The sequence below is a fragment of the Nomascus leucogenys genome, chromosome 1a, assembly GCF_006542625.1.
Source record: "Nomascus leucogenys isolate Asia chromosome 1a, Asia_NLE_v1, whole genome shotgun sequence".
Classification (NCBI taxonomy): Eukaryota; Metazoa; Chordata; class Mammalia; order Primates; family Hylobatidae; genus Nomascus; species Nomascus leucogenys.
This window is the reverse complement of record NC_044381.1, coordinates 24683116-24708598: the sequence shown is the minus strand read 5'-3', so window position 1 is coordinate 24708598 and position 25483 is coordinate 24683116. Positions and strand designations below refer to the sequence as shown.

Sequence of the window (25483 nt, the reverse complement as noted above, 5' to 3'; positions counted from 1 at the left end):
TTCTATTGAGCTCTGCTTCCACTAAATTCTGAAACACTGAGGCAGCCAATACAAGCCAGCACAGTATAGGGAACACTGTGCTTCGGATGGTGCATTCAGTATACACCACTCCATTTGGAGACATGTTGGAGACAACATGAGGGGGATCTTTTGTTGTCTTTAAGGAAGACTTTTGAATTGGTGATTTCCCCTGACAGCATGACTTTGGAGCTAAGTAGAAAATCAACTATGCTTTTTTGGCTTCTTAAAAATGTCTAAACACCTTTGTGAAACAGGATTCTCTGAGACCAGGCCTACTGCCTTTTCCAGTTTTTTTTTTTTTCTTTCTTTCTTCCTTTCTTTCTTTCTTTTTTTTTTTTTTTTTTTTTTTTTTTTTTGAGACAGAGTCATGCTCTGTCACCCAGGTTGGAGTGCAGTGGCATGATCTTCGGCTCACTGCAACATCTGCTTCCTGAGTTCAAGCAATTCTCCTCCCTCAGCCTCCTGAGTAGCAGGGATTACAGGTGCTCGCCACCACACACAGCTAATTTTTGTATTTTTAGTAGAAACGGTGTTTTGCCATTTTGGCCAGGCTGGTCTCGAACTCCTGACCTCAGGTGATCCACCTGCCTTGGCCTCCCAAAGTGCTGGGATAACAGGAATGAGCCACCGCACCCAGCCCCACTACTGCCTTTTCCTGTTGGAGCCTCTCTTCCTGGCTCCTCCTGTGGGGATGTTCTTAGTGATGTCATGCCTATATCAAGAAAACAGATGGAAGTAGAAGGACATGCACCTCTGGGTGACCAGAGTCACCAGGCTGCTCTGGCCAGAGCTACCTGCTGATGGTGGCAGCTAAGTTGGTGAGAAGTGAGGGGCTAGACCCTTCATGTGGTGGCAGGAGGCACTGTGTGAAGAAGAGCAGAGAGAACATTCCAAGAGCAGCCACTTATGTTGCAAGAAGATGTGGCTGCAGAGCATCCCTGCTGGTGTGCAGACAGCCAGGACTGTCCACGGCTGCCTTTCCAGAAGGGTCCACACCAACACCAAGGCTTCCAGGATGTCTGTCCCCCAGAATCCTAAGGTTTTTACTATCTGTGGTTTGGACATCTTTAGCACAGGAAGCACCCTGAAAGTGTGGTCCCTACCCCTCCCAAATAATTAGAGAGAAGGAAAGTTGAGAATTTCCCAGTTCATCCATTTACTCATTCATTCTAGGGAATTGGACTACAATTCCATTGACTGAATGAAAAAATGGATGAACTGGGAAATTCTAGGTGACACAATGAATGTGAAGGTGGATAAAGGACAGTCAGTCCCAGCCTTCCAGGAACCGGCAGGCTACAGGGGGAACAGATGTAAAAAGAGAGAATTTGTGGGTAGTATGGAAGGGCCATAGTGTGTGTCTCAGAGCCAGTAGAGGTGGAAGGCTTCTCTGGTGGTATTTTACTTGTTCTTTCTTAGGTAAATAAAGCAGAGGCCAAGGGAACAGGATGAACAACAACAATAGTAAACATTTCTATAGTACTAAGTATGTGTGTGGCCCCTTTAGCCTATAAACTCCTTTAATCCTCCTAACAACCCTCTGAGATGGGCACTGCTATTTTCTCCATTTTACAGATGAGAAAACTGAGGCTCAGTGAGGTGAAAGAGTCTGTCCGAGCTCACTCAGCTGCTAAATGGCAGACTGGTTTCAGAGCTCAGGCTGTTAGCCACTGCTCAGCATGGCCTCTTGCAGTCTCTACCCTCTTCCTGAGAGTAAATTTCAGAGCCAAGTTATAGTTCAAGAAAAGCAAAGCAATAATCATTCTTCTACTTCAGAAATGCTACCAATGAACAATTTATTTTGTGCCTACACCAGATTAAATTATCTGAATAAAAATATAAAAACATTAATTGACTAAAAAATTGCGTCTCATAATGTGCAAAACAGGGTCTGTCTGGGAAATTTTGAGAGGTTTTTGTGGAGAACAATGGTTCTGAATGTTTTGTAGAAAGAGCAACCGATTTGCCCCACCCTTTTCCACTTTCCAGTGGAAAAGAATCTCTGATAAAGCTTTGATAGGCAACCAACGTAAACAAATTGTACTGCACTCTTTTACACATGATTTTATATTATCAAACAATGCCCTATAATGTAAAAACTGTACATTTTAATACCTACCCTGGTGGTAGATGCACACTATTTATACGGAGCCCATTCAACAGGCAGCATGTTACCACTGATGCATAACTGTTTACGCATATTGGGGTGGGGGTGGCTCCTGTCTATAATCACTGTAAGAGTATAGTTAGGATGTGAACAAACTCAAGTCTTTAAGCGTAATTATTAAAAAATTACAGGTCAAGTACCATAAATTTGCCTATGTGCTGCAAGAGTAATCAAACAGATCTCTACAAACAATGATTTGTGGGTGGGGGGAGATGGGAGGGATAGCATTAGGAGATATAACTAATGTTAAATGACGAGTTAATGGGTGCAGCACACCAACATGGCACATGTATATATATGTAACAAACCTGCACGTTGTGCACATGTACCCTAAAACTTAAAGTATAGTAAAAAAAAATGATTTGTAATGAAAAGGCAAGAATAACATCAATAAAACCCGTGGTCACCTGAACCCACACTGATGATGTATTGTCAACGCAGAGTCTATCCTGGAAGTGCAGGAATTCCAGGCTGATTGAACTTGCTCCTGGGCATGGAGCAGGGTGTCTACAGCACCAAATGACCCCTGGACTTCTCAATAGAGTGGTGAATCAGGACCATTAGTGAAGTCTAACTTACTAATACTAAGTGTTGGTAATTTTTTTTTTTTGAGACGGAGTTTCGCTCTTGTTGCCCAAGCTGGAGTGCAGTGGCATGATCTCAGCCCACTGCAACCTCTGCCTCCCAGGTTCAAGCGTTTCTCCTGCCTCAGTCTCCTGAGTAGCTGGGATTACAGGCGCATGCCATCACACCTGGCTAATTTTGTATTTTTAGTAGACATGGGGTTTCTCTATGTTGGTCAGTCTAGTCTCGAACTCCTGACCTCAGGTGATAGGCCCGCTTCGGCCTCCCAAAGTGTTGGGATTACAGGTGTGAGCCATCACACCCGGCCCAGTGTTGGTAATTTTTAAAGATTCATCTTATAGGTTCATAATAAAGTGCCCTTAATGCCGCATACAAATGAGAGTCTATGGAATTGTGCATCCTTTGCTCATAAGAGCTTCAGGGAGTCTGCTCCAAGCCTGCATTCCCTGGCTCTCAGTCATTAGAAGAGTTCTTTCCTTTCACCTCGCTCACCCTGCCTGATGAGATCAAATGAAATTCTGGACAGAGGTGATGCCAGGGAGCCAGGGAACCAAAAAGCCAGGTCTTTATTCTGTGTTAGCTGGCTTAATAGCCATTGCCCCTGCTCTTCCTTTGGTTGCTTACTGTTTCTGGGAAAAATTGGTCATGTGCCCTGCATCCTCACTTTGGTCCCCTCTGGTGACCACTGACCTGCCCATGGGCATGCTCACAGGTCCTCTGCCATTATGTACAGGGTTAGTGGCTGCTGCCATCAGCCATCTAGGGACCATATAAGTGGAACCTGAATCAAAATTATCCTCTCACATCTACCTCTCCTTGCTCTTCCTTTTAGGGAATTTCAACATGCTTTTTTCTTGAACTGTTTTCATTTCCCTTCTCAAAGCAGTAATTGCTGCCTCCAAACCATCGACCTGAAACAAAAGCTTTTTATTCCACTGTACTGTATTGTAGTACACCTGCAAGCATGGGATGTATGGTTTTGTTTTTTTTTTGACAGGGTCTCGTTCTATCACCCAGGCTGGAGTGCAGTGGCATGATCAGAGCTCGCTGCAGCCTTGACCTACCTGGCTCAAGCGATCCTCCCACCTAAGCCTTCCTGAGTAGCTGGGACTGCAGGCATGCACCACCACACCCAGCTAATTGTTTAATTTTTTTGTAGAGACAAGGTCTCACTACATTGCCCAAGCTGGTCTACAACTCCTGGAATCAAGCAATCCTCCTGCCTCAGCCTCCCAAAGTGTTGGGATTACAGACATCAGCCGCTGTGCCCACCTAGGGGCATATGATTTTTATAACATTTAGAGATTATTGCTGAAGATGATTGGGAGTCATTAAAGAAGGGAGTCATTGAATAAGAGTCTTGACAATCTTTTTAAAACACTTTAATATGGATCAGATATTAGGTGGTTGTAGGAAGTTAATTAAATTACAGTTGCATAGAAAAATGTTCTTAATTTTTATAGACTCATACTGACATATTGTTGGGTAAAATACGATTGTTATTTACTTTAAAATCATTTGATGAAAAATATATGGGAAAATATGGCCAAATGTTCATAATTGTTAAATCTAGATGAGGTAACATGGTCATTCATTATACAGTTCACTCTGCTTTTAATTTTTTTTAATAATAGAAAATGATGTAGAAATAAATCTCTTTGGGTGTTGGTGTAGAGGGAAGTAAGGAGCCAAGTTAGTGAGGAGGTGAAGGCAGCGATTCAGGCAGCGCTGATGAGGGGTGGAGCTAAAACAGCACCAATGCAGAGGGAGAGGACAGTGTGGACTTAAAAGTATAATCTTGTTTGTTGTCTTCCCTCACTCCCACAGTCCAAAGTGCTTCGGGAGAAATGGCTGCTGCAGGGCATACCCGCTGGAACTGCGGAAGAGGAGGAAGCCAGGAGGCGGCAGTCTGAAGAGGATGAGTTCAGAGTCAAGCAACTTGAAGATAACATTCAGAGGTAGGTGGCTTCCAGCCCAGGGAACCCCTGCTAGTTTTTCGTTGCAGTAACCACTGCTCTCCTCTAGGTGGCCTTTCTCAATACTGTTACCTTCTGTACTTGAGAATTTTCTTCCTAAACAAAGCACATTGATGTTGTTTAAACTTTTCCAGATCACCCAGAGTTATGACACAGAGTACTACTAATTTTTTTTTTATTTTTAACTTTTATTTTAAGTTTAGGGGTACAAATACAGGTTTGTTACATAGGTAAACTTGTATCATGGGGATTTGTTGAACAGTTTATTTTGCCACCCAGGTATTAAGCCTAGTACCCGTTAGTTATTTTTCCTGATTCTCTCCCTCCTCCCTCCCTTCACTCTCCAAAAGGCCCCAGCGTGTGTTGTTCCCTTCTACGTGTCCGTGTGTTCCATCATTAGTTCTCACTTATAAGTGAGAACATGCAATATTTGGTTTTCTGTTCCTGTGTTAGTTTGCTAAGGATAATGGCCTCCACCTCTATCCATGTCCCTACAAAGGACATGATCTCATCCTTTTTTGTGGCTGCAAAGAGTACTAATTATTACATTGGGCTGTAATACAGCACAGTGATGGCTTCATGGGACCACGAGGTGTTGTGAGCAGGTTGCCCCTTCACTAGGTGCTCCCTTTGAGTTCTTATATTAGCTTTCATTTTTTTCCTCCTTCAGGTCAGGTTGTTAGCTGTTATTGCTGCTGTAGTGAATCCGTTTTCAAATTTACTATATTTGGTCAATTCGAAATGGGAAAACTGTAGTCAACAGTCTTGGGATTGAAATGAAGAGTGCGGAAGTGCTGAGTGAGAGCACTTCTGTAGGTTATGTGCCCGTGCTCTAAAAATTAACTTTGTATTGTCTGCTTTCGCTGCTCAGAGGGTGGTTTCTTTATGGTTCTCAACCAGGATCTGATCACTTCAATCTGGGAGATAAGCGACCTGTCTGTGGGCAATGACTGGCCAGGCTCATACAAGAGCAATAATGTAGGCTTTTACTTGGGAGCTATAGCCACTCCAGGTCCTAGGACACCCAGCCAGAGAGATATGAGATAGGGATGGAAGGTGGTAAGCGTAGATACCTTAGAACCAAATCTATCCCTCCAACCCATCCCACCAAATTCTGCCTGAAATCTCACCATCTGGAGCTTCATCTCTGTCTTCTGAGCTTATGAGCTCTTTTTTTTTTTTTTTTTTTTTTTTTTTTTTTTTTTTAGATGTAGTCTCACTCTGTCACCAGGCTGGAGTACAGTGGCGCAATCTTGGCTCACTGCAACCTCCGCCTCCTGGGTTCAAGCGATTCTCCTGCCTTAGCCTCCCAAGTAGCTAGGACTACAGGCGTGCACCACCACGCCCAGCTAATTTTTGCATTTTTAGTAGAGATGGGGTTTCACCATGTTGGCCAGGATAGTCTTGATCTCTTGACCTTGTGATCCGCCCGCCTCGGCCTCCCAAAGTGCTGGAATTACAGGCATGAGCCACCGCACCGGGCGTGAGCTCTTTTAAAATACAAAAGGTAATAGCTAAGCTGCTACCAGCCATTTATAACCAACAACAAATTAAGACTCTGAGGGCACCTGTAATAGTGTTACTAAAGGGAAAAGCAAGCCGAGTAAATCCCAAAGGCATACGTCAGCCTATGTCCCTACTTTGCTTAGGTCCTCATGTGTCTTAAAGAGCTTTCAGAGCAGCTTGGCTAAACACTGTGAAGGAAACTGGCCAAGAAAAAGTTTGGAGGGTTTGTGTATACATATACATATATATACTTACACACACCCGTGTACATGCGCATGCTTTTTCTTAGAATACAAAGGATAAAGGCTAAACTGTTACCAACCATTTATATCATACATATGGATATCCTATACATATATATATAGAGAGAGTAGGTGTTATTATAGACAGAAGGCAGAAAGGATTTGGAAAATAGGATAAAGTTAGTTACATGCCCTTTTCTATTTTTCTTTTTGTTTCTTTTTTTTTTTTAAGAGATAAGGTCTCACTCTGCTGTCCAGGCTGGACTGCAGTGGTGCGATCATAGCTCACTGCAGCCTCAAACTCCTGGACTTAAGCTATCCTCCCACCTCAGCCTCTCAAATAGCTGGGAATAAAAGCTCATGCCACTGTGCCTAGCATTTTTTTTGTTTTGTTTTGTTTTTTGGTAGAGAAAGAGTCTCACTATGTTGCTTAGGCTGATCTTGAACTCCTGGCTTCACGTGATTCTTCCCTCTCAGCTCCCAAAGTGTTGGGATTACAGGTGTGAACCACCGTGTCCGTCCTATTCTGTTTTTCTTAAATAGCACTGAGAAGCATGGTCTTCCAATCAAATGGGCAGTTTAACCTTGGCTTGAATGCAAATATGTTGTTATTATGGTCCAGTAGGTGGTAACTTGCACTTGTAGAATGAGCCATTGCCTACGGAGGCTAGAGTCTTAAACTGAGACTCAGTTTCTGGGTAAATTGACCATTGGAAGGAGGTGTTGCGAGTTAGGGGCTGGTTTATTGTTCAGGTGGTCATGATTATACTCAGAAAAAAATTGTTAAAGTTCTTTTTATCCTTTAAGTCAATGGAATAAAGAGCACACTCAATGTATGCAGGCAGTCTCACCCATTTAGAGCTAGAATCCCAAGCCAGAGGAAGGAAATCACGATAGCCTACAGGGGTGGGTGGTGAGGCCTGGATCCAGGGGCCGTTTCTTCTGTTCTAGTCATGACTTTGGGCCAAATGGGCACCGGATGTGTGCTGGGATGAGCTGTGCTCCCTGGAGCTGCTTTCTGTAGGAGCAGGACTGTGGTGAGCATCGTTTCCTCTGCAGGACCTCCTGAGGGAGGAGTTTCTTCTACCCTGGAAGTCAGCTTCTGCTTCTCTTCATCTTGCTGGCATCTTCTCTGCCACAATGTTTATTAGTGTCTTTACTCTTCAATCCCATGTGAAGAAAGAGCTGTTATCTCTCTTCCGATAAAGGACACTCAGTCACCTAAGACATTTCCCTGTAGTTGAACATAGCTTAGTTCTCACTCACAGAATGACATTTGAATAGTTCTAAAGGCTCATTGCAAACATGAGCACCCTACAGTGTTACAAAGTCCCTGTGGATTGGCTGGCATGGCTCTGCTGATAGGGTTGAGCTCACCTAAGTGACTCTAATCTGCATGTTGCCTGAGTCCACTCTTGTTTACCCTGCACTAACAGGCTAACCATGATGCTGTCTCTTTCTAGCAATGGGAGAGGTACAAGAGGGCTGAGCAGAAACAAGGCCTAGGCTCAGAACTGCCCACAAGCCATCTGCCAAACCAAGTCATTGAGCAAGCCCGAAACCAAGGGAGGAGACAGCCAGCCAACTTTTAGTGGAAGGAACACAGATCAGAGAAGGGTGAAGAATGGGGATGAATAATTCAGTCTTCCAGGAGCATGATTGTTGAATTGAAAACTGCAAGCATTCAGGAAAATGGACCGGCATTAGGGAAACTACAGAAAAGCCATTTAAAAAGAAAGAGGACTAGCTGGGCATGGTGGCTCATGCCTGTAATCCCAGCACTTAGGGAGGCTGAGGCAGGTGGATCACCTGAGGTCAGGAGTTCAAGACCAGCCTGGTCAACATGGCAAAACCCCATCTCTACTAAAAATACAAAAATTAGATGAGTGTGGTGATGGGCACCTGTAATCCCAGCTACTCAGGAGGTTGAGGCAGGAGAATCTCTTGAACCCGGGAAGCGGAGGTTGCAGTGAACTGAGGTCATGCCGCTGCACTCCAGCCTGGCAACAGAGTGAGACTACGTCTCAAAAAAATAAAAATAAAGAGGACTAACTAAAACAATGCAAGAATGCAGAGGGAAAGGAAGAAGAGAGTAAAAGAGAATATAAGTGACTTCAAGATCAAATTTGCGATCTGATCTTTATATAATAGGAGTCTTGAAAACCATAAGATCAGATGCAGAACCATTAAATAAAGGAATTTTAAGGGAAATCTTCTTTACTCAAAGCAAAACATTAATCTGTAGATCTTTAGATTTGGGCCCACTAGTCTAAGTCACCCCCAGCAATCAATTAGATTCTCCTAAAGAGATACATAAACTGTTTGCAAACTATAAAGTATACTAGTACAGTTGTGCCCTGAAAGTATTTTCGTCCTTGTTGTTGAACTAAGAATAGCTTGAAGACACTGAAGGAGGAATAGAGAATAGTAACCAAAGAACAAGGAACATTTCTACAAAGAAAGACTAAGGGAAATTGGGTCATTTAATTTAGATCACAAAAAGATAATGGTATCATAACTCAGAACTTCAAGTGTATGTAGGATCTAGGCCATATCTTAATTCTTTATGTGTAGGCCATTTTGAGTATGGCAAAGACTTCAAATAAAGCATGCAAATTTCTACTTAGACAGATGTCTATTTCCCTAGATACCTCCTAGAAGAAAGAACATAATCACCTTTTAATTCTTATTCTGTGATTCTTTACAGTGCCAGTAACTGCACAAGAAGTTCCAGGTTTACAGACATGTTTTTTTCCAAAATGTTATTTATAAATTGGTGGTGGTTTGGAAGGGTGAATGTTGTTCTTCTGCCAGAATTATTATATGTGGTGCTTAGCTTTTGAGGGCAGCCCACGAAGAAAGAAGGAATGGAGGAAGGAAGGACAGAAAAATGTAACTAGAATATTAAACCTTGGGCATTAGAATCACTTGGGAAGGTTTTTAAAAATAAGAATTACCAGGCCTCATTCTAGGAAATTTGGATTTAGTGATCCAAGTAAGGAGTCCTGTAATCTGTTTTTTAAAAGGGCATTCCAGATAATTCTGTTGCATGGTCAGGTTCAAGAATGATTGCTGCAAATTGAAAAAAGGATAGACCATAAATGAAATCCCATTTTAATACCTAGAAACCCCCCAAGGAGAGTGGGAAGTAAATCATGTTTATAAGAAAACTGGCTTTACACACAAGGATAGAGGACAACCCAACCCCTGATTCAGACTGTTTCTGAGCCTTCCTACTTTGACCCAAGGAAATGTGAAACCTGCTTTGGGGATTCCTGTAGGTGAGGGTAGCTCTGGCTTAGAGCTGAAGTCTCTCCTCCATAGGCCTCACAGTAGAGCCAAGCTTTCATTTGAAGTGGATCAGAAACAGCCTTGGTTCTAATGATGATCCAGGTTAGGAAAACTGTCTACTTTACCAAAGGCCAGAAAATTCTACCATTCTTCCAAGGTTTCTTGCTAAAATTCAAAGTAATGTGGTCTTGAAGGGGTGACACCAAAGCAGCTGCAAAGGAAGAGGAAAACCCGGGTGCCACAAGGGAGAAATAGATTGTCATTCCTTTGCACAGCTTTTCCCTGGGTAATGTCAGGATATTTTTGGCTCCCTGGAAACCAGAATTAAAATAGGCTAAATAAGATTGGAATTGTTGAAAGCAAAATCTGTAGACGTTTCCTTTTTTGAATTTTTTGAATGTCCACATCTTCTGTATGCTTTGCTTCTTGTTGGAGTGACATATTGAGAAAGCCCAAGAGATTGTTTCTGGCTTGGGCCCATTGCCAGCCATTGTCCATGTGAATACTGTGTGTGGTGGGTCCCTGGAGGCCACATGTGGACCTGGGATTGATACTCTTGGAGATTTTAGGTAGTTCGATCCACACTAGCCCTGTTTACTTCATGTCTGCCCCAAGCATCAAGTCTTGTTGCTTACCTTGTCACTTTCCCACTTAAGATTCTCTTTCATTTCATTGGGTTTTACTAAAGTGTTTGAAATACAGAGTTTTTAACTTCCTTTGATTAGTGAGAAATATGGAGAAAATTTGTCTGCCAACCTCATCAGTTGGGGGCAGACCAACCCCAGTGAAGATGAGAAACTTCATGGAGTGTTAAATGAAAATGGGATGAGCTGTCACAAAGCCAGGGTGTTAATTCTAGCTCTGCTGATCATTTGCTGTGTGACCTTGGGCAAGTCTTTCACTCTCTCCAGTCTCAGTTTCCTCATATCTTCAGTGAGAGATCTCTCAGGATCTTCCAGCTCTGGTATTCTGAGTTTCTCCAATTTGAGGAGTTGGTTAGAGATCTCTTTTCTCAACAGTGTATCTGTGCCGAGAAATGTTACTGTTATAGAAGGAAGTGGTTTTGGAAACGGGTCAGAGTGGAGGAAAGAGGTTGAGTTCTCAAAAAACAAAAGGCTAGGTATAAGTAACTGATTCATCACAGAGATGACTAATTCATCAGAGCAGCTGTCTGTTCTAAAATATGTCACATCAAGTATTCATTGAATAAAATATTGAAGTCTCAGTTGCTAACCTAGAGAGAGCCAAGCAGCTTTAAAAAAAAATCAGGATACAAGTGTACTCTTCATTTCCGCATTGGACCTATGATTCTCTGAGTACCTGTGTGGGTCTCTGGTAAATACCAGAATTCACTTAATTTTCCACATGGTTAGGAGGCTCAAAGCCAAAGACATAGAGACATCAGGCATAAGCTTATGTATCTTATTAAGCATCTGTATGTTATGTTGTGGGGTTTGGCAACCAAGAAGATGACAGTTACTTACAACTGTTCTAGAAAAGGCAACCACTGAAACGTTCATTGAAATCACAAAGGACGCTTGCTTGGGATTCATTGTGTTCTTCACATTTGCTATTTTTAACTCCGTGATTCACTGTTCTTTTGAGCAGGGAGGGGAGCCCTCCACAGTGGCATTCCACATCTGTGCACTTCCAGCTGGGGTCCCCACCCCACGTTCAGCCACATTTGCAGCCCAATTATTGTTTCCATTCTTTTGTTTCCTTCCAAAATAAAACTGTATGTGCTATGTATACAGTAAACTACGTAGTAGTGTCACTATATTGTGTAATATTTCCTGTTTCGTCACTCCCTTCTGGGTAGCGGCCTAGCTTTTCTGCCTCTATTTAATTCATTAATTTTCTAATTTAAGCGTCATAATACTCCCATGAGGTAGTGATGATGATGATGATGATGATGATGATGATGATGATGAAGAGAGAAGAGAGGCACAGGAGGTGAAGTAACTTGCTGCCCCCCCTAAAAAAATTCAATGGAAGGACATACAAGATGAATGAAAAATAATTTAAAAAAAGTGAAAGAGCAAGTATTTGAACCCAACTCTGTCTAATTCTAAAGCATGTTCTCAAAAATCCCAGCAGAAGTTGTTATTTTAAGCTAAATTTTTTTGAGACCTCTGATATTGAGTGAAATTACACTAACGTGCACCTCGTGATGTAGGAGGAGGGACAGGTAATGTGATTGTCCCTCCTCAGCCTCCACACATGCTTCTTCAGAAGGCGGTGCATCAGACGCACCACGACCCTGGGGGTGCCGGTCTTCAGCCTATTGTGGGTGGTCATCGTGGTGGTGAGACTGCCCCCTTCAGGTTCTTTCATGAAGTGCAGGTTTCATTTTAGGCTTGGCTCCCTTCTGTCTCTTTTGGAAGCCCTTTGTTCCTGATTGCACTTTCTAGCCTGTGTACAGTCTAAACCTCTGCTGGAAACAGTGTGTGCTTCTGAAAAGGGCTCCAGCATAGCAAACTCACTAGAAAGCCGGACCTCAGAGCTTGACCAAACTTGGTTGGAATCCTAGTTCTGTGTTTACAAGTTGTTTGATCTTGGACAAGCCATGTAAACTCTCTGGACTTGTGTCCTCGCCTGTACATTGGGGAAAACTATACCCACCTTGCAGTGCTGTTTAATGTGTAGAGATCAGGTGTGTTTGTGAAGTGCCAAGAACAGCAGGCTGTCAGTAAGAATAGTGCTGTTGACTGGGCACGGTGGCTCATGCCTGTAATCCCAGCACTTTGGGAGGCTGAGGCAGATGGATCACCTGAGGTCAGGAGTCCGAGACCAGCCTGGCCAACATGGTGAAACCTCTTCTCTACTAAAAATATAAAAAATTAGCCAGGCGTGGTTGCAGGCGCTTGTAATCCCAGCTACTCAGGAGGCTGAGGCAGGAGAATCACTTGAACCCGGGAGGCGGAGGTTGCAGTGAGCTGAGATCGCGCCATTGCACTCCAGCCTGGCTGGGCATCAAGAGCAAAACTTCGCCTACAAAAAAAAAAAAAAAAAAAAAAAAAAAGAGTAGAAAGAATAGTGCTGTTGTTGTTTCTTCCATCCCCCTAGAGCAGGGTTTCTTAACAGCTGTGCTATTGACATTTAGGGCTGGATAGTTTTTTGTTGCGAGTGGCTGTCTTGAGTATTGCAAGATGTTTAGTAGCATCCCTGGCCTCTACCCAGTGGCTTCCAGGGGCACCATCGCCCTTTTCCAGTCATGATAGTAAAACATGTCTCCAGACATTGCTGAATGTTGCCTTGGGGACAAAATCTCTCCGAGTTGAGAACTACTGCTCAAAAGACTGGCATTATGTGTATTGATACTAAGATGAGAATCTCACCACCAAGTAGTTTCAGAATACAGAACCCTAAAAAGATTTATGAAGATAACATTAGTGGTTCTCAGTGCAAAATGACAAAGTGTTTCAGTTACTTGAAAATACAGGGCTTCTCTTACGCACTGAGCCATGAAGGTCTGTTCAGAGTTGAAATAGTTGCTTTTTTGGTTTTTGCATTCAGTATTGTGCTGCTTTTGCAAAGGCAGTAATTTTATGACAGTTCATAAAACCATAGAATCTTAGAGTATGCATAACTGACATGTTATGTGGATCAACTCCTATCTGATTCTTGAATTTGCAATGAATGTAATGAGCGGGAGTCAAAAAACAGTCTCTCCCCAAAGCCTGAAAGTGACAGGAAACTCATTTACTTGCAAAATAAAACCCAAGTCTATACTGGAACAACTCTAATTATTACAGAGGATCCTCCTTTGGGATGAAAGCTTTGTTCCTTGCAGCTCCTACCCTCTCTCTGGTCCCTGCCTTATCCTCCAAGGACCACACAGAAAAAGCCCTCTTCACTGACTGAAAAAATCTAGATGCTTAGGGTTTGTGGTCAGCTTTGCAAGCTGGCACAGGTGAGGGAGGAAACACTCTGAAATTGCAGTCCAGCATTTCAACATTTCATGTGTGTTACTTAGCAACAATAGCAGAAGGCCTGCCAGATGTACCAGAGTCATCGTGCCTCACTCAGGTTTTGTAGGACCCATTGTAATCATCTCATTATTGGGCTGGCAAATTGGGTTTATAGTGCCCAGAACTATGAAAATAGTAGTTGAATTTCTTCCATACACTGAGACCATGTAAGAGCCATATATGGGAAATACATGCATTTTCCAGCCCTCAGAACAATTGCTGCAATGGAAGGAATTCTGCAAAGTCAACTTTTTTGGTAGCCAGTTCCAGGCTTTTTGGCCTATGATTGCCACACCCCCAGTTTTCTCTCTACAAAAAGCTTTTTCCAATATTAGGTCACCTTGCATAGCCCCTCTGGCTTGTAATGTGGTCATTTCCAACCCTTCTACATTCTTGATGGAATGAAAACATCAAGCCTCCTGTTGACATACTCTTCCACAGTTTTCATGAATTACGCATTTTGAAGGCAGCAGAGAAGAGGTGTCTCGGTCCTTTCCAGCGATCTTCCAGCATGGAGGTCTTATTTGGTACCTCCATCACAAGGGCCCAGAGCCAAGATGATCTCTTGAGCACAATCCCCACTTTGTGTTTCCCCTTTTCACTGTGTAGGCCACAGGGAAGAGTACTGTGGGACCTGAGCCTGCTTGATGCTCATCAAGGCCCGCTTCCTCCAGCCTTCCCACCTTCTCTTTCCCTCAGGTCTAGGCATGGAGCCCTCCAGGACAGTGAATGGGTGATAAAATACACAAACCATCTCTGATTATGGGATTTTAGCCCCTTAGCAAATGCACGCAAGGATGCTAGAAAAAACACTCATCTTCCTTCTACTATCCTAAAAGCAACTTCCGATATCAAGAATGTTTTTGGATCTCTCACCCAAAGGTATAAACCTTAACAGTGGGAAATTCAGGCCAGGGGAGAGGAAAGGGTTACACATTAAGAGATGACTTAGGTTTGGGTAGGTTCATCAGGAGAGGTCTGCCTGCATCCTAGTTCCTGTCCTTGTTTTGGGAAACTCTTTTTAGCATACTTGGAGTACATGTTCAGTTAAACTTGCAAAGTGAAGAATCAGGGAATGGAGGCCTAAATGTGGTTCACCTGAGGCCACACGCAGAGTGAGGCGATACCAGTGTGCTTCCTGCAGAAGCATCTCCCACATCTCTGCCAAGCCTTTTTATCTCCTTTGAAACAGAATCTCTAATGGAATAAACCACTCCAGGGATCCTAGAGTCTTGTGTTTGTTCCTCCTATGCAGAAAGGCAAAGGAAAAAATTAAATAATATCTGAATACCGCCTAGTGCACAGAGAGTACCTGTGAAATTACAGGGACATTCAGCCAGCAAAGAATGTCCCCCTGGCCAGGGTGCCTGGAGGAAGGCTTTTAAGCATTACCATGCTGTGCAGCATGGGGCTGCCAGCTTGACCAGATTCTAGCTGGAAGGATCAGGCATCTTTAAAGACCAGTAGCATTCAGGGCCATTGCTGGGCCACATGGCTCCTTTGTACAATTAGAAAATGCAGTTCCAGAGGGTACGCACCACTTAGAAAGCCACTGGCTGGACTTCAGCTCCCTTCGTTCCCTTGGCTGGCATCTTGGGCAACAACAATCTGTACAAGCATGCACCATGGCCCTGCTGGCTTCTTGGTCTCCACGTGCCTCCTTCTTGTTGGTCATTAAGGTTATGCCATTTTTCCCCCATTATTAAGTAATGTCAGGTAAGGCCTGAGGAGATGGAGATGAAGATTTTTACAGGTCACAGGGGAACACTGACATGTCACTCATCATTTTCTGTGTGTGTGTGTGCGTGTGTGTGTGTGTGTGACAGAGTCTCACTCACTCTGTAGCCAGGCTGGAGTGCATTGGCACAATCTCAGCTCACTGCAACCTCCATCTCCTGGGTTCAAGCGATTCTCTCCTGTCTCAGCCTCCTGAATAATTGGGATTACAGGCACCCGCCACCCTGCCAGGCTAATTTTTGTATTTTTAGTAGCAATGGGGTTCTACCATGTCAGCCAGGCTGGCTTTGAACTCCTGACCTCAAGCGATCTGCCCACCTTGGCCTCCCCAAGTGCTGGGATTACAGGTGTGAGTCCCCGTGCCTGGCCATCACCCATCAATTTTTAAATGGTAGAGTGGCTCCCATGATGGATGTTATGAAAGGGTCTATGGGTGCATATGAAAGGGAGTGATCATTACTACTCAGTCCAGGTAAAACTCCCTGGATGGAGGGTGAAGACAATGTGGTTTGAGTTGTTAGGTAAATGTTTCCTTATCATTTTTCATTATATGTTACATTTACATTCTGTACATCCCTAAGATACAACTCTTAAGATTACATCTCTCAGATGTAAACTCCACCAGAGTAAGGACTGTCTTGGTTACCTACTGTGTTCATTTCCTGAGACTGATGTAACAAATTTCTACATGCTTGGTGGCTTAAAACAGCTCCAGAGGCCAGAAGTCCAAAATCAAGATACTGGCAGGGCTGTGCTTTCCCCAGAGCATCTAGAGGCAAATCCTTCCTTGCCTCTCTCAGCTTAGTGGGTCCAGACATTCCTTGGCTTGTGGCTGTGTCACTCTAATCTCTGCCTTTCTCTTCACGTGGGCTTCTCCTCTTGTCTCTGTGTCTTCTCCTTTGTCTCTTATAAAGATGCCTATCATTGGATTTAGGGCCCTCCTAAATAATTCAGGATGATCTCATCTCAAGATCCTTAAATTAATTACATCTACACAGACCCTTTTGTCCACATAAGGTGATATTCATAGGTTCTGGGGTTTAGGATGTGGACATATCTTTCTGGGGCCATCATTTAGTGTACTATATCTGAGTGCCTAGATTACTGTTTGGCACCTAGGAAGTTGCTCAATAAATAGTTTTCAATTTAATTTATCTGTGTCAGCCTTAGTTCATCCATAGGATTGCCATGAGGTTCAGAAACCATCATTTATATCCAGAGATGGTATAAGGCAGTGGTTGAGGGCATGAACATCTGCATAATACTTGCTGGGTTCAAGTTCAGAATCTCTGCTTGCTGCCTGTATAATTTGAGGCAAGTTCTTTAGCTTCTCTCTACTTCAGTGTCTTCTTCCATAAAAAGAAATAATAATAATAATAATAAAGATCAACTCTACTGGGGAGGGGTGACTATTAAGTCAATATATGCAAAGAGTACCTAGAACTGTCTTGGACTTGGTGCCCAATAGGTTTTGGCTTTTATTATAAAAGTAAAAGCATGATATGACAATGTACAATATATAAACAATCTCAAATTGTTTGATTTTATCAGACTCCCTCTCCACTTACAGAAACAGCTGAGAGGGCTGTCATGCCTTGAGATTAGCATGGCTTTCCAGAACTCAGCCACGGCTGAGCATCCAGGTCCAAGGGTGCCTTGGAGGGGTACACCTCACCTTTGCGGTCCAGAGCAGAGGAAGGCAGGGAGGCTAGGAGTGCAGCACTGAGAGAGGAGTGGCCACTGCCTTACAAGGCCAAGAAGCGTCCCATCTCCACAGCAGCTGTCAGGTTCCTTCCTGCCCTGGGAACAGCTCTAATCTGTCTGTTTACCACCTACCTGCCAGCCTTCAGCAGGATTCCAGTACGGCTGGGCCTATCAGCTAAAGTAGAGGATGAAAAAGAACCAATTCAAAGGCGGAAGAAATAGGATAATGTGATAGATGGATTTGACAAGAATCCAGACCAATTGTGGGCAGACCAAGTTGAAAAGGGTGAGAGGCTAGAGTTATCTCAGCAGGGGTTTCGTTTTGTTTTGTTTTTGAGACAGTCTCACTCTGTCTCCCAGGCTGGAATGCACTGGTGTGATCTTAGCTCACTGCAACCTCTGCCTCCTGGGTTCAAGTGATTCTCTCGTGCCTTAGCCTCCAGAGTAGCTGGGATTACAGTTGTGCACCACCACACCCAGCTAATTTTTGTATTAACACCGTAGAGATGGGGTTTCACCATGTTGGCCAGGGTAGTTTTAAACTCCTGAGCTCAAGTGATCCATCCACCTCAGCCTCCCAAAGTGCTGGGATTACAGGCATGAGGACTGTACCCAACCATCTCAGCAGTTATTTTAAAAAATGTTTAGCCTTCTGATGAGAACACATGGACACTTGGTGGGGACAACAAACACTGGGGCCAGTTGAGGGGGCTGCGGGGAGGGAGATCATCAGGAAGAATAGCTGATACTTAGGTGGTGGGCTGATCTGTGCAGCAAGCCACCATGGTACATGTTCATCTGTGTAACAAACCTGCACATCCTGCACATGTACCCCAGACTTTAAAATAAAAATTGAAGAAAAAAAGAAGTTCACTTTTCTGCTTTCCAGTTTCTTATTAAAAAAAAAAAAAAAAAAAAGAAGAAGAAGAAGAAGAAGCATCTGGCCGGGTGTGGTGGCTCCTGCCTGTAATCCCAGCACTTTGGGAGGCCGAGGCAGGTGGATCGCCTGAGGTCAGCAGATTGAGACCAGCCTGGTCAACATGATGAAACCCCGTCTCTACTAAAAATACAAAAAATTAGCTGGGCATGGTGGCAGGCACCTATAATCCCAGCTACTTGGAAGGCTGAGGCAGGGAGAACTGCTTGAACCCAGGAGGCAGAGATTGCAGTCAGCCAAGATCACACTATTGCACTCCAGCCTGGGCAACAGAGCGAGACTCCATCTCAGAAAACAAACAAACAAACAAAATGCATCTAAGTTGTCTGAGTGATGTCCTGCTCAAGTCCACAGGGGACTTGCTTTATTACAGAAAAGTGGCCAAACCCAGTAATATTGAAAGTATGGTCCAGAGACTGCTTCTGGTCAGGCAACTGTTTATTACCAGTCTGTGACAAAGACATAAATTGCCAGTAAGGTGTTTAGAAACTTTAATAGCAATATGATATCCCAATGGGTGATCAATGGACCCATCTTACTGAATAGCGTAGAGGCAAGTTTGAGTGTCGTTGCACTCACGTGGTGAGCTGCATGTGTCGTGGGCTGAGTGCTAGTATTGGTCTATGATGGATTGGGATCAGACCCTTGTCCATGACCATAAAATCTTGAGCAATATTGCGGCACTATTCACAATAGCAAAGACTTGGAACCAACCCAAATGTCCAACAATGATAGACTGGATTAAGAAAATGTAGCACATATACATCATGGAATACTATGCAGCCATAAAAAAGGATGAGTTCATGTCCTTTGTAGGGACATGGATGAAGCTGGAAACCATCATTCTCAGCAAACTATCGCAAGGACAAAAAACCAAACACGATGTGTTCTCACTCGTAGGTGGGAATTGAACAGTGAGAACACATGGACACAGGGAGGGGAACATCACACACCGGGGCCTGTTGTGGGATGGGGGGAGGGGGAAGGGATAGCATGAGGAGATATACCTAATGTTAAATGACGAGTTAATGGGTACAGCACACCAACATGGCACATGTATACATATGTAACAAACCTGCACCTTGTGCACATGTACCCTAAAACTTAAAGTATAATAAAAAAAAATCTTGAGTAATATTTCAGCAAGCCAAATGGCAAAGATAACTACATGCCCCAAGACCACACTTTTTTTGCCTACATTTTTTTTTAACAGAGACATGGCCTCGCTCTGTTGCCCAGGCTGGTCTTGAACTCCTAGGCTCGAGTAATCCTCCCATCTTGGCTTCCCAAAGTGCCGGGATTACAAGCATAAGCCACTGTGCCAAGCCTCCCTAAATGTTTAAATCTTGTCATTGCCACCTTCTGCAACATTTACTTTTGAATCTAGAAAAGAACTTGGAGTCTTTCTACCAGGCCTATCCCCACACCACTTCCCATCTCAGAGGTGAAGAACCTGAGGCCAGGACCGGCCACAGAACTCTAAGAAGGACACAGCCAGTCAGTGATCTTCCTGGCACAAAACCCAGTGTTCTTTCAAAGCTACCATTCTTTTCCTGTAACTAATGCAAAAGCAAATCTTAGCCCATGACAGGGAATCACAGTTTCCAAATGAGTGCCCTCAGAATGATTGGTTTCCTTGAAAGCAGCTGTTTCATAAACATGACTTTGCGGGGGCATCTCAGGCCTTCCGTGCAATGGAGTCTGCTGGTCTTGGGGCTGCTCTGTTAAGCAAAGGGTGGGAACCAAAGGTACTGACATTTTAATATTAGCCACACAGATGTCTTGGCTTGTAATCTGGAGAAAATCAGTCAGTGTCCCAGCTGAATCTGTAAATAGGAAAGAGAATAAGATTTGCTCTCTCTCGGGACATACTAAGAATTTTTGTCAGGCTAGAAGAGGCAGCCTAGAGAGATTTGTTTGATCTGGGAAAGCAGAAGTCAAACTTGGTTTTTCATTCGGTAAGATCCGCTATGGTTAAAATGTGGTCAGAGGGCTCATTCAGCCTCTTACTTCAGGTTGAACTATACTTACTTTCTCTTACTTTTAAAGAAGGAAGGGAGATTCTGTAAATGAGTAGCTTTTCTTTTAGTCAGTGCTGTCATATGCAATGACAATATTGTATTTAAGTCTGTTCTCACAGTGCTAATAAAGACATACCTGAGACTGGGTAATTTATAATGGAAAGAGGTTTAATTGACTCACAGTTTAGCATGGCTGGGGAGGTTTCAGGAAACTTACAATCATGGCAGAAGGGGAAGCAAACACATCCTTCTTTACATGGCAGCAGCAAGTAGAAGTGCTGAGCATAAGGGAGGAATATCTCCTTATGACTCATGCCTGTAATCCCAGCACTTTAGGAGGTTGAGGTGGGTGGATCACTTGAGGTCAGGAGTTTGAGACCAGCTTGGCCAACATGGTGAAACCCCATCTCTACTAAAAATACAAAAAATCAGCTGGGCATGGTGGCAGGTGCCTGTAATCCCAGCTACTTGGGAGGCTGAGGCAGGAGAATTGCTTGAACCTGGGAGGCGGAGGTTGCAGTGAGCCGAGATCGCACCATTGCACTCCAGCCTGGGCAACAAGAGTGAAACTCCGTCTCAAAAAAAAAAAAAAAAAAAAAAAAAAAAAAAGAAACCATTAGATCTCATGAGAACTCACTATCATGAGAACAGTATGAGGGTTACCACTCCCATGATTCAATTACCTCCCCACCAGCTCCCTCCCATGACACATGGGGATTATGGGAACTATAATTCAGGATGAGATTTGGGTGGGGACACAACAAAACCATATCAAATATTAACAGAGTCTGGCAGGGAGGAAGCATGACTTCATACTGGTGGTGAGTCAGAAGGGGCATCTTCATATTTTAAGGAAGGTGGCACTTAGATTCCAAGTGTGTCTTGTGTGCAGTGGAGTCCTTTGCAGCTCTAATAAAGAACATTATTCAGGCCAGGCATAGTGGCTCATGCCTGTAGTCCCAGTTTGTTGGCAGCCTGAGGTGTGAAGATTGCTTGAGCCCAGGAGTTCAAGACCAGCCTGGGCAACATAGTGAGACCTCATCTCTACAAAAAATACAAAAATTAGCCAAGCATGGTGGTACGTGCCTGTCATCCCAGCTACTCGGGAGGCTGAGGCGGGAGGATCACTTAAGTCCAGGAGTTTGAGTCTGCAGTAAGCTATGATCATGCCAATGCACTCCAGCCTGGACAACAGAGCAAAGCCCTGTCTCCAAAAAATAATTAATTATTTAATTTAAATGTTCAAAAGAACATTATGCAGATGCTTCTCAGGCTTCTCTTCAGATGGCAAAATCTCACTGGTTTTCAAATATCCTAATGAAATGTTCAGTTCCAGCTATCTTTTGCTTCATCCAGTAATTAGTTCCAAGTTTTTTTTTTTTTTTTTTTTTGCCTCTCTTTAGATGTGAATCCCATGCTAGGTAACAAATTATAGTGACAGGAAAATGTGGATTTTTTCCATAAAGTTTAAATATTCACCACTCAACCTTTTAGCAGAAAGCTGTGGGACCAACCTAGCATAAGTATAGAGTTGAGGGTTAAGAGTAAGCATTCTTCCCTTCGTCACTTATGTGGCCTTGAACCAATTAGTTAAGATTTTGTGCCTCATTTTCCTCATCTGCAAAATGGAAATAATCATAATGTATACTTTGGGGATTAGTGTGAGGGGACAAATGAGTTAACATGTATAAATTGCTTAAAATAGTATTTGGCAGCCAGGCGTGGTGGCTCATGCCTGTAATCCCAGCACTTTGGGAGGCTGAGGCAGGTGGATCACGAGTTCTGGAGTTCAAGACCAGCCTGGCTAAGATGGTGAAACCCCATCTCTACTAAAAATACAAAAATTAGCTGGGCATGGTGGTGGGTGCCTGTAATCCCAGCTACTCGGGAGGCTGAGGCACAGAATTGCTTGAACCCCGAAGGCAGAGGTTGCAGTGAGCCAAGATTGCATCACTGCACTCCAGCCTGGGCAACAGAGGGATACTCCATCTCAAAAAGAAAAAAAAAATTGTATTTGACAATGATGATAGCTGCTGTTATTATCATGACCCAAATGCTATATTTTATTCAAGCAAATGGAATGATTCTCAGACCAAATTTTTTCACTAGCCATTTATTAGAAGGAGGTTTCATGTAATCCTAAATTATGCTCTGAATCATATTCACTTCATTCAATATGAAAAACAAGTATAGATTTACAGTTTAATTGTTTTGAGACAGGGCAGGATTCCTAATCACACTTTTATAAATGACTTTTGTGTCTCGTATTGTTCATCTCCTCTCACCAAGATTCCACTGTGTTCCATACCAGCTTGTTCAGTTGAACAAGGTGGAGAAGCCCATTTACTGTTTGGATTAATTTTTTTTATCAACAGTGTATGAGGATTTGCATTAAATAAGTTATAGGTAATTACATTAACAAACCAAGAAGACTTACAGTTAAAGAGGGCAAAAATATAATTAACTGCTCTATGAAATCTATTTGTGGATTTCTCTCTTTTCAAAGGAGAATTAATCAGAGAACAACTTTGTTGTTGTTTAAGAAAAAAAAAAGAATGAATGAAAGGTCACAGAGTAGCAGTGGTACCCTATTCACCTTGCAACAGTTGTACTCTTTGCACCTGCCCCAGGTTATAGCAACATCAAGGTCAAGCTCCCAATATTTCAAGTACAAATAAGACTTCACCTGTGCACAAACATGTGCTTACACACTTCCGTCCTCCCAAATTTTCTCTCAGACTGTTCTTCAGATAAGGAAACAGCTCTCAAAAGACCTCTCTCAACCATTTGAAAACACTTTTTTTTTTCAGAGTGCTAAATTCATGCTTCTTATTTTATGTATGTTAGAAATAAACATATAAATAATAAACAGTCTTGCCTGGACTGGTTCATGTTCACATTCTTAGGCACTGAATGTTCCTTATTAGGACATACTCACTATTGTTTGTTGAATTATTGTACTTTTAAGAAATCATTCTGAAGATTAAACGTTAGGAGTCTTGATAAAAAACCAGTCTCGATAAAAAAACAATTCTCTATACTTTATGAAGATCTTAGGAATTTCTAACTGACTTTGGAACAGCCATTTGTTAAAAAATACTTTCCCATCCCAAACTCTACTGACTCCATTTTTCTTCTGCACTAACTCTCCCTTCCTCCCCCACCATATTTGAAGCAGCGTCTCTATGTCCCATTCACTCTCCTACATCTGCCAGATCACCAGTGACTATTTAGGGGCTAAGTGCAAAGGAGACTTCTAAATCCTCACTTTCATCAGCTGTTGAGCAGCAATGGAAACTGCTGAATGCTCCCTATTTCTTCTTGAAACACACTCTCTCTTTGTTTACTTGAGATGACACTATCCTTCCTCTGTCCATCTGGGAAATATTGGTGCTTTGAGGTTCTTGACTTGGGGCTCTTTTCTTCACTTCTCCCATTCTCTGAGTGACGTTGTCTGTTCTCATGGCTTCTGAAATATAGGCATTCTTTGATCTATTTTTTTCTCCAGACCTACCCATACAGCCAACTGCCCCCTAACCATATCCATCTGGATCCCCCCAGACACCTAGAACTCAGCATGCTAAAAATTCATTAGTCATTACTTTCTCTGACCAATTCCTTTTCATTGATTCTTAATCTCATTGAAAAGCATCACCGTGCACCCAGTTGCCCAAGTCTGAAATCAGGACATTGTCCTTGCTTCTTTTCACCGTTTCAACTCTTCTATCTAATCAGTAATTTTATATAATAAAAGGATTCTTGATTCCTTCTACACTTTTTCCTTCCCACTTCCATGACACTAGTCCAGGCCACCATTATCTTTCATGGGGATTGATGCAAGAGCTTCTCACCTAGTCTCCCTTCCCCTAGTGTTTTGTCCTTCTGACCTAACCTCTGGCACCCAGCAGAAGTATCTTTCAAAGTTCATATTTGATGATGCTACTCTCCAGCTTCAAACTCTTTACCTGTTTTCCTTGGACTATAAGATAAAGTTCAACTTCCTTAATATAGCTTAGAGAGTCTTTTATGATATGACCTCCTCTTACTTCTCTGGCCTTGTCTCTCATAATTGTGTCATCCCATTGCCGGCCACTCCAGCAACTACCTGCCATTCCTTGGATGTACCAAGCTCTCTCTGTGTCCTGTTCTTTGGATCTACTGTCCCTTCTCCAAGGAACATTCTTCAGCTGCTCTTTATGTGGTTAACTCCTACTGAACCATCAAGTCTCAGCTGAGATACCACTTTCCCTGAGCCCTGAACCCTGGTTTAATGTTTCCTGTGGGCATTTTTACCTTAGAGCTTACTGTGTCCTAGTACATTGGAAGCTAATTTCTTTCTCTATCCTCCTCTAGCCTCAGCTCCCTAGGGGTAAAGAGACTATAGTGTTCACCCTTGTATTCTCAGATCTTAGTACACTGCCAGGCTCAATGGCTTTTTCTACATATTTACATAAAGAAAGGAGAAAACAATGACAAAAGTACAGATGACATGCCCATGGACATAAATGCTTGTAATAATTCTCTCTGTAAGCATTACAGCTGGGAAGTTCAGCTTTCGTCTCAATTATTCTGATTGGCATGCAATCATGACAAGAAACTAAAGGAAGGAGATTGTTTTCTTGACATTTGCCTAGAAGTATAGACGAGTACTGCCATGAACAAACATTCTTGCTAACAATTCTTGCTCTAAAGTGGTTGATGTAACATCCACTTGAATCAAGATGATTAAGTAGGTCTCCATTGAGTGTCACACATAGCAGTGGCAAAGTATTGGAGTTACAGAAAATAAGTAAAATCTTCTCCCTTGCTCTTAGAGATCTGACAGTCTAGGCACCCAATAGATAGGTAAACAAGTACTGAGAGATGTCATACTTGTCCTCAAGATAGTAGAAATTCAAGAAAGGAGTGACCATGGAGGACCTTAGGATTTGGGGTTTTATCCCAGTGGTGTTTGGCTGAGTTAATCTTTCTAAAATGTATTCATCATTCAATCAAATGCTTCTTCTGGAGGCCAAGCATAATTAGGGATACAGAGATGAAAATGACAGTCATTACCCTCACGAGACCTATAATCTACCCAATAATAAAGGGAAACAAGCCTTTAGAGTTTTTTAATTTGGAGCTTTCAGAGATTTCCTGAAGCTTCTGGACTGACGTTTCTATTGTACTTGAGTCCCATCATTTGACATTAGAAGGTCTCCTTCCAAGAAATATTTCTTACCACCAAAAGACAGTTAACTTTGACTTCAGACAGAACATTCTGGTCTGCACCCTGAACCTTTAATACCTGAATCTTTTAAATCAGTGATGGTCCCTTCTTCTAAA

General features: G+C 42.8%; 1 protein-coding gene across 6 annotated transcripts in view; it reads left to right on the top strand.

The window, feature by feature from the left end:
• PALM2AKAP2 (PALM2 and AKAP2 fusion) overlaps window positions 1-25483 on the top strand; it is a 526900-nt gene that overhangs the window by 245661 nt on the left and 255756 nt on the right. For all 6 annotated transcript variants that reach the window (XM_030823221.1, XM_030823189.1, XM_030823172.1 and 3 more), the window contains one exon: window positions 4601-4731. Coding sequence is in view for 5 of the 6 variants with exons in the window: in XM_030823189.1 (XP_030679049.1) it covers window positions 4601-4731 (131 nt within the window). In the remaining variant the exon portion in view is untranslated. The remainder of the gene's footprint in view (window positions 1-4600; window positions 4732-25483) is intronic.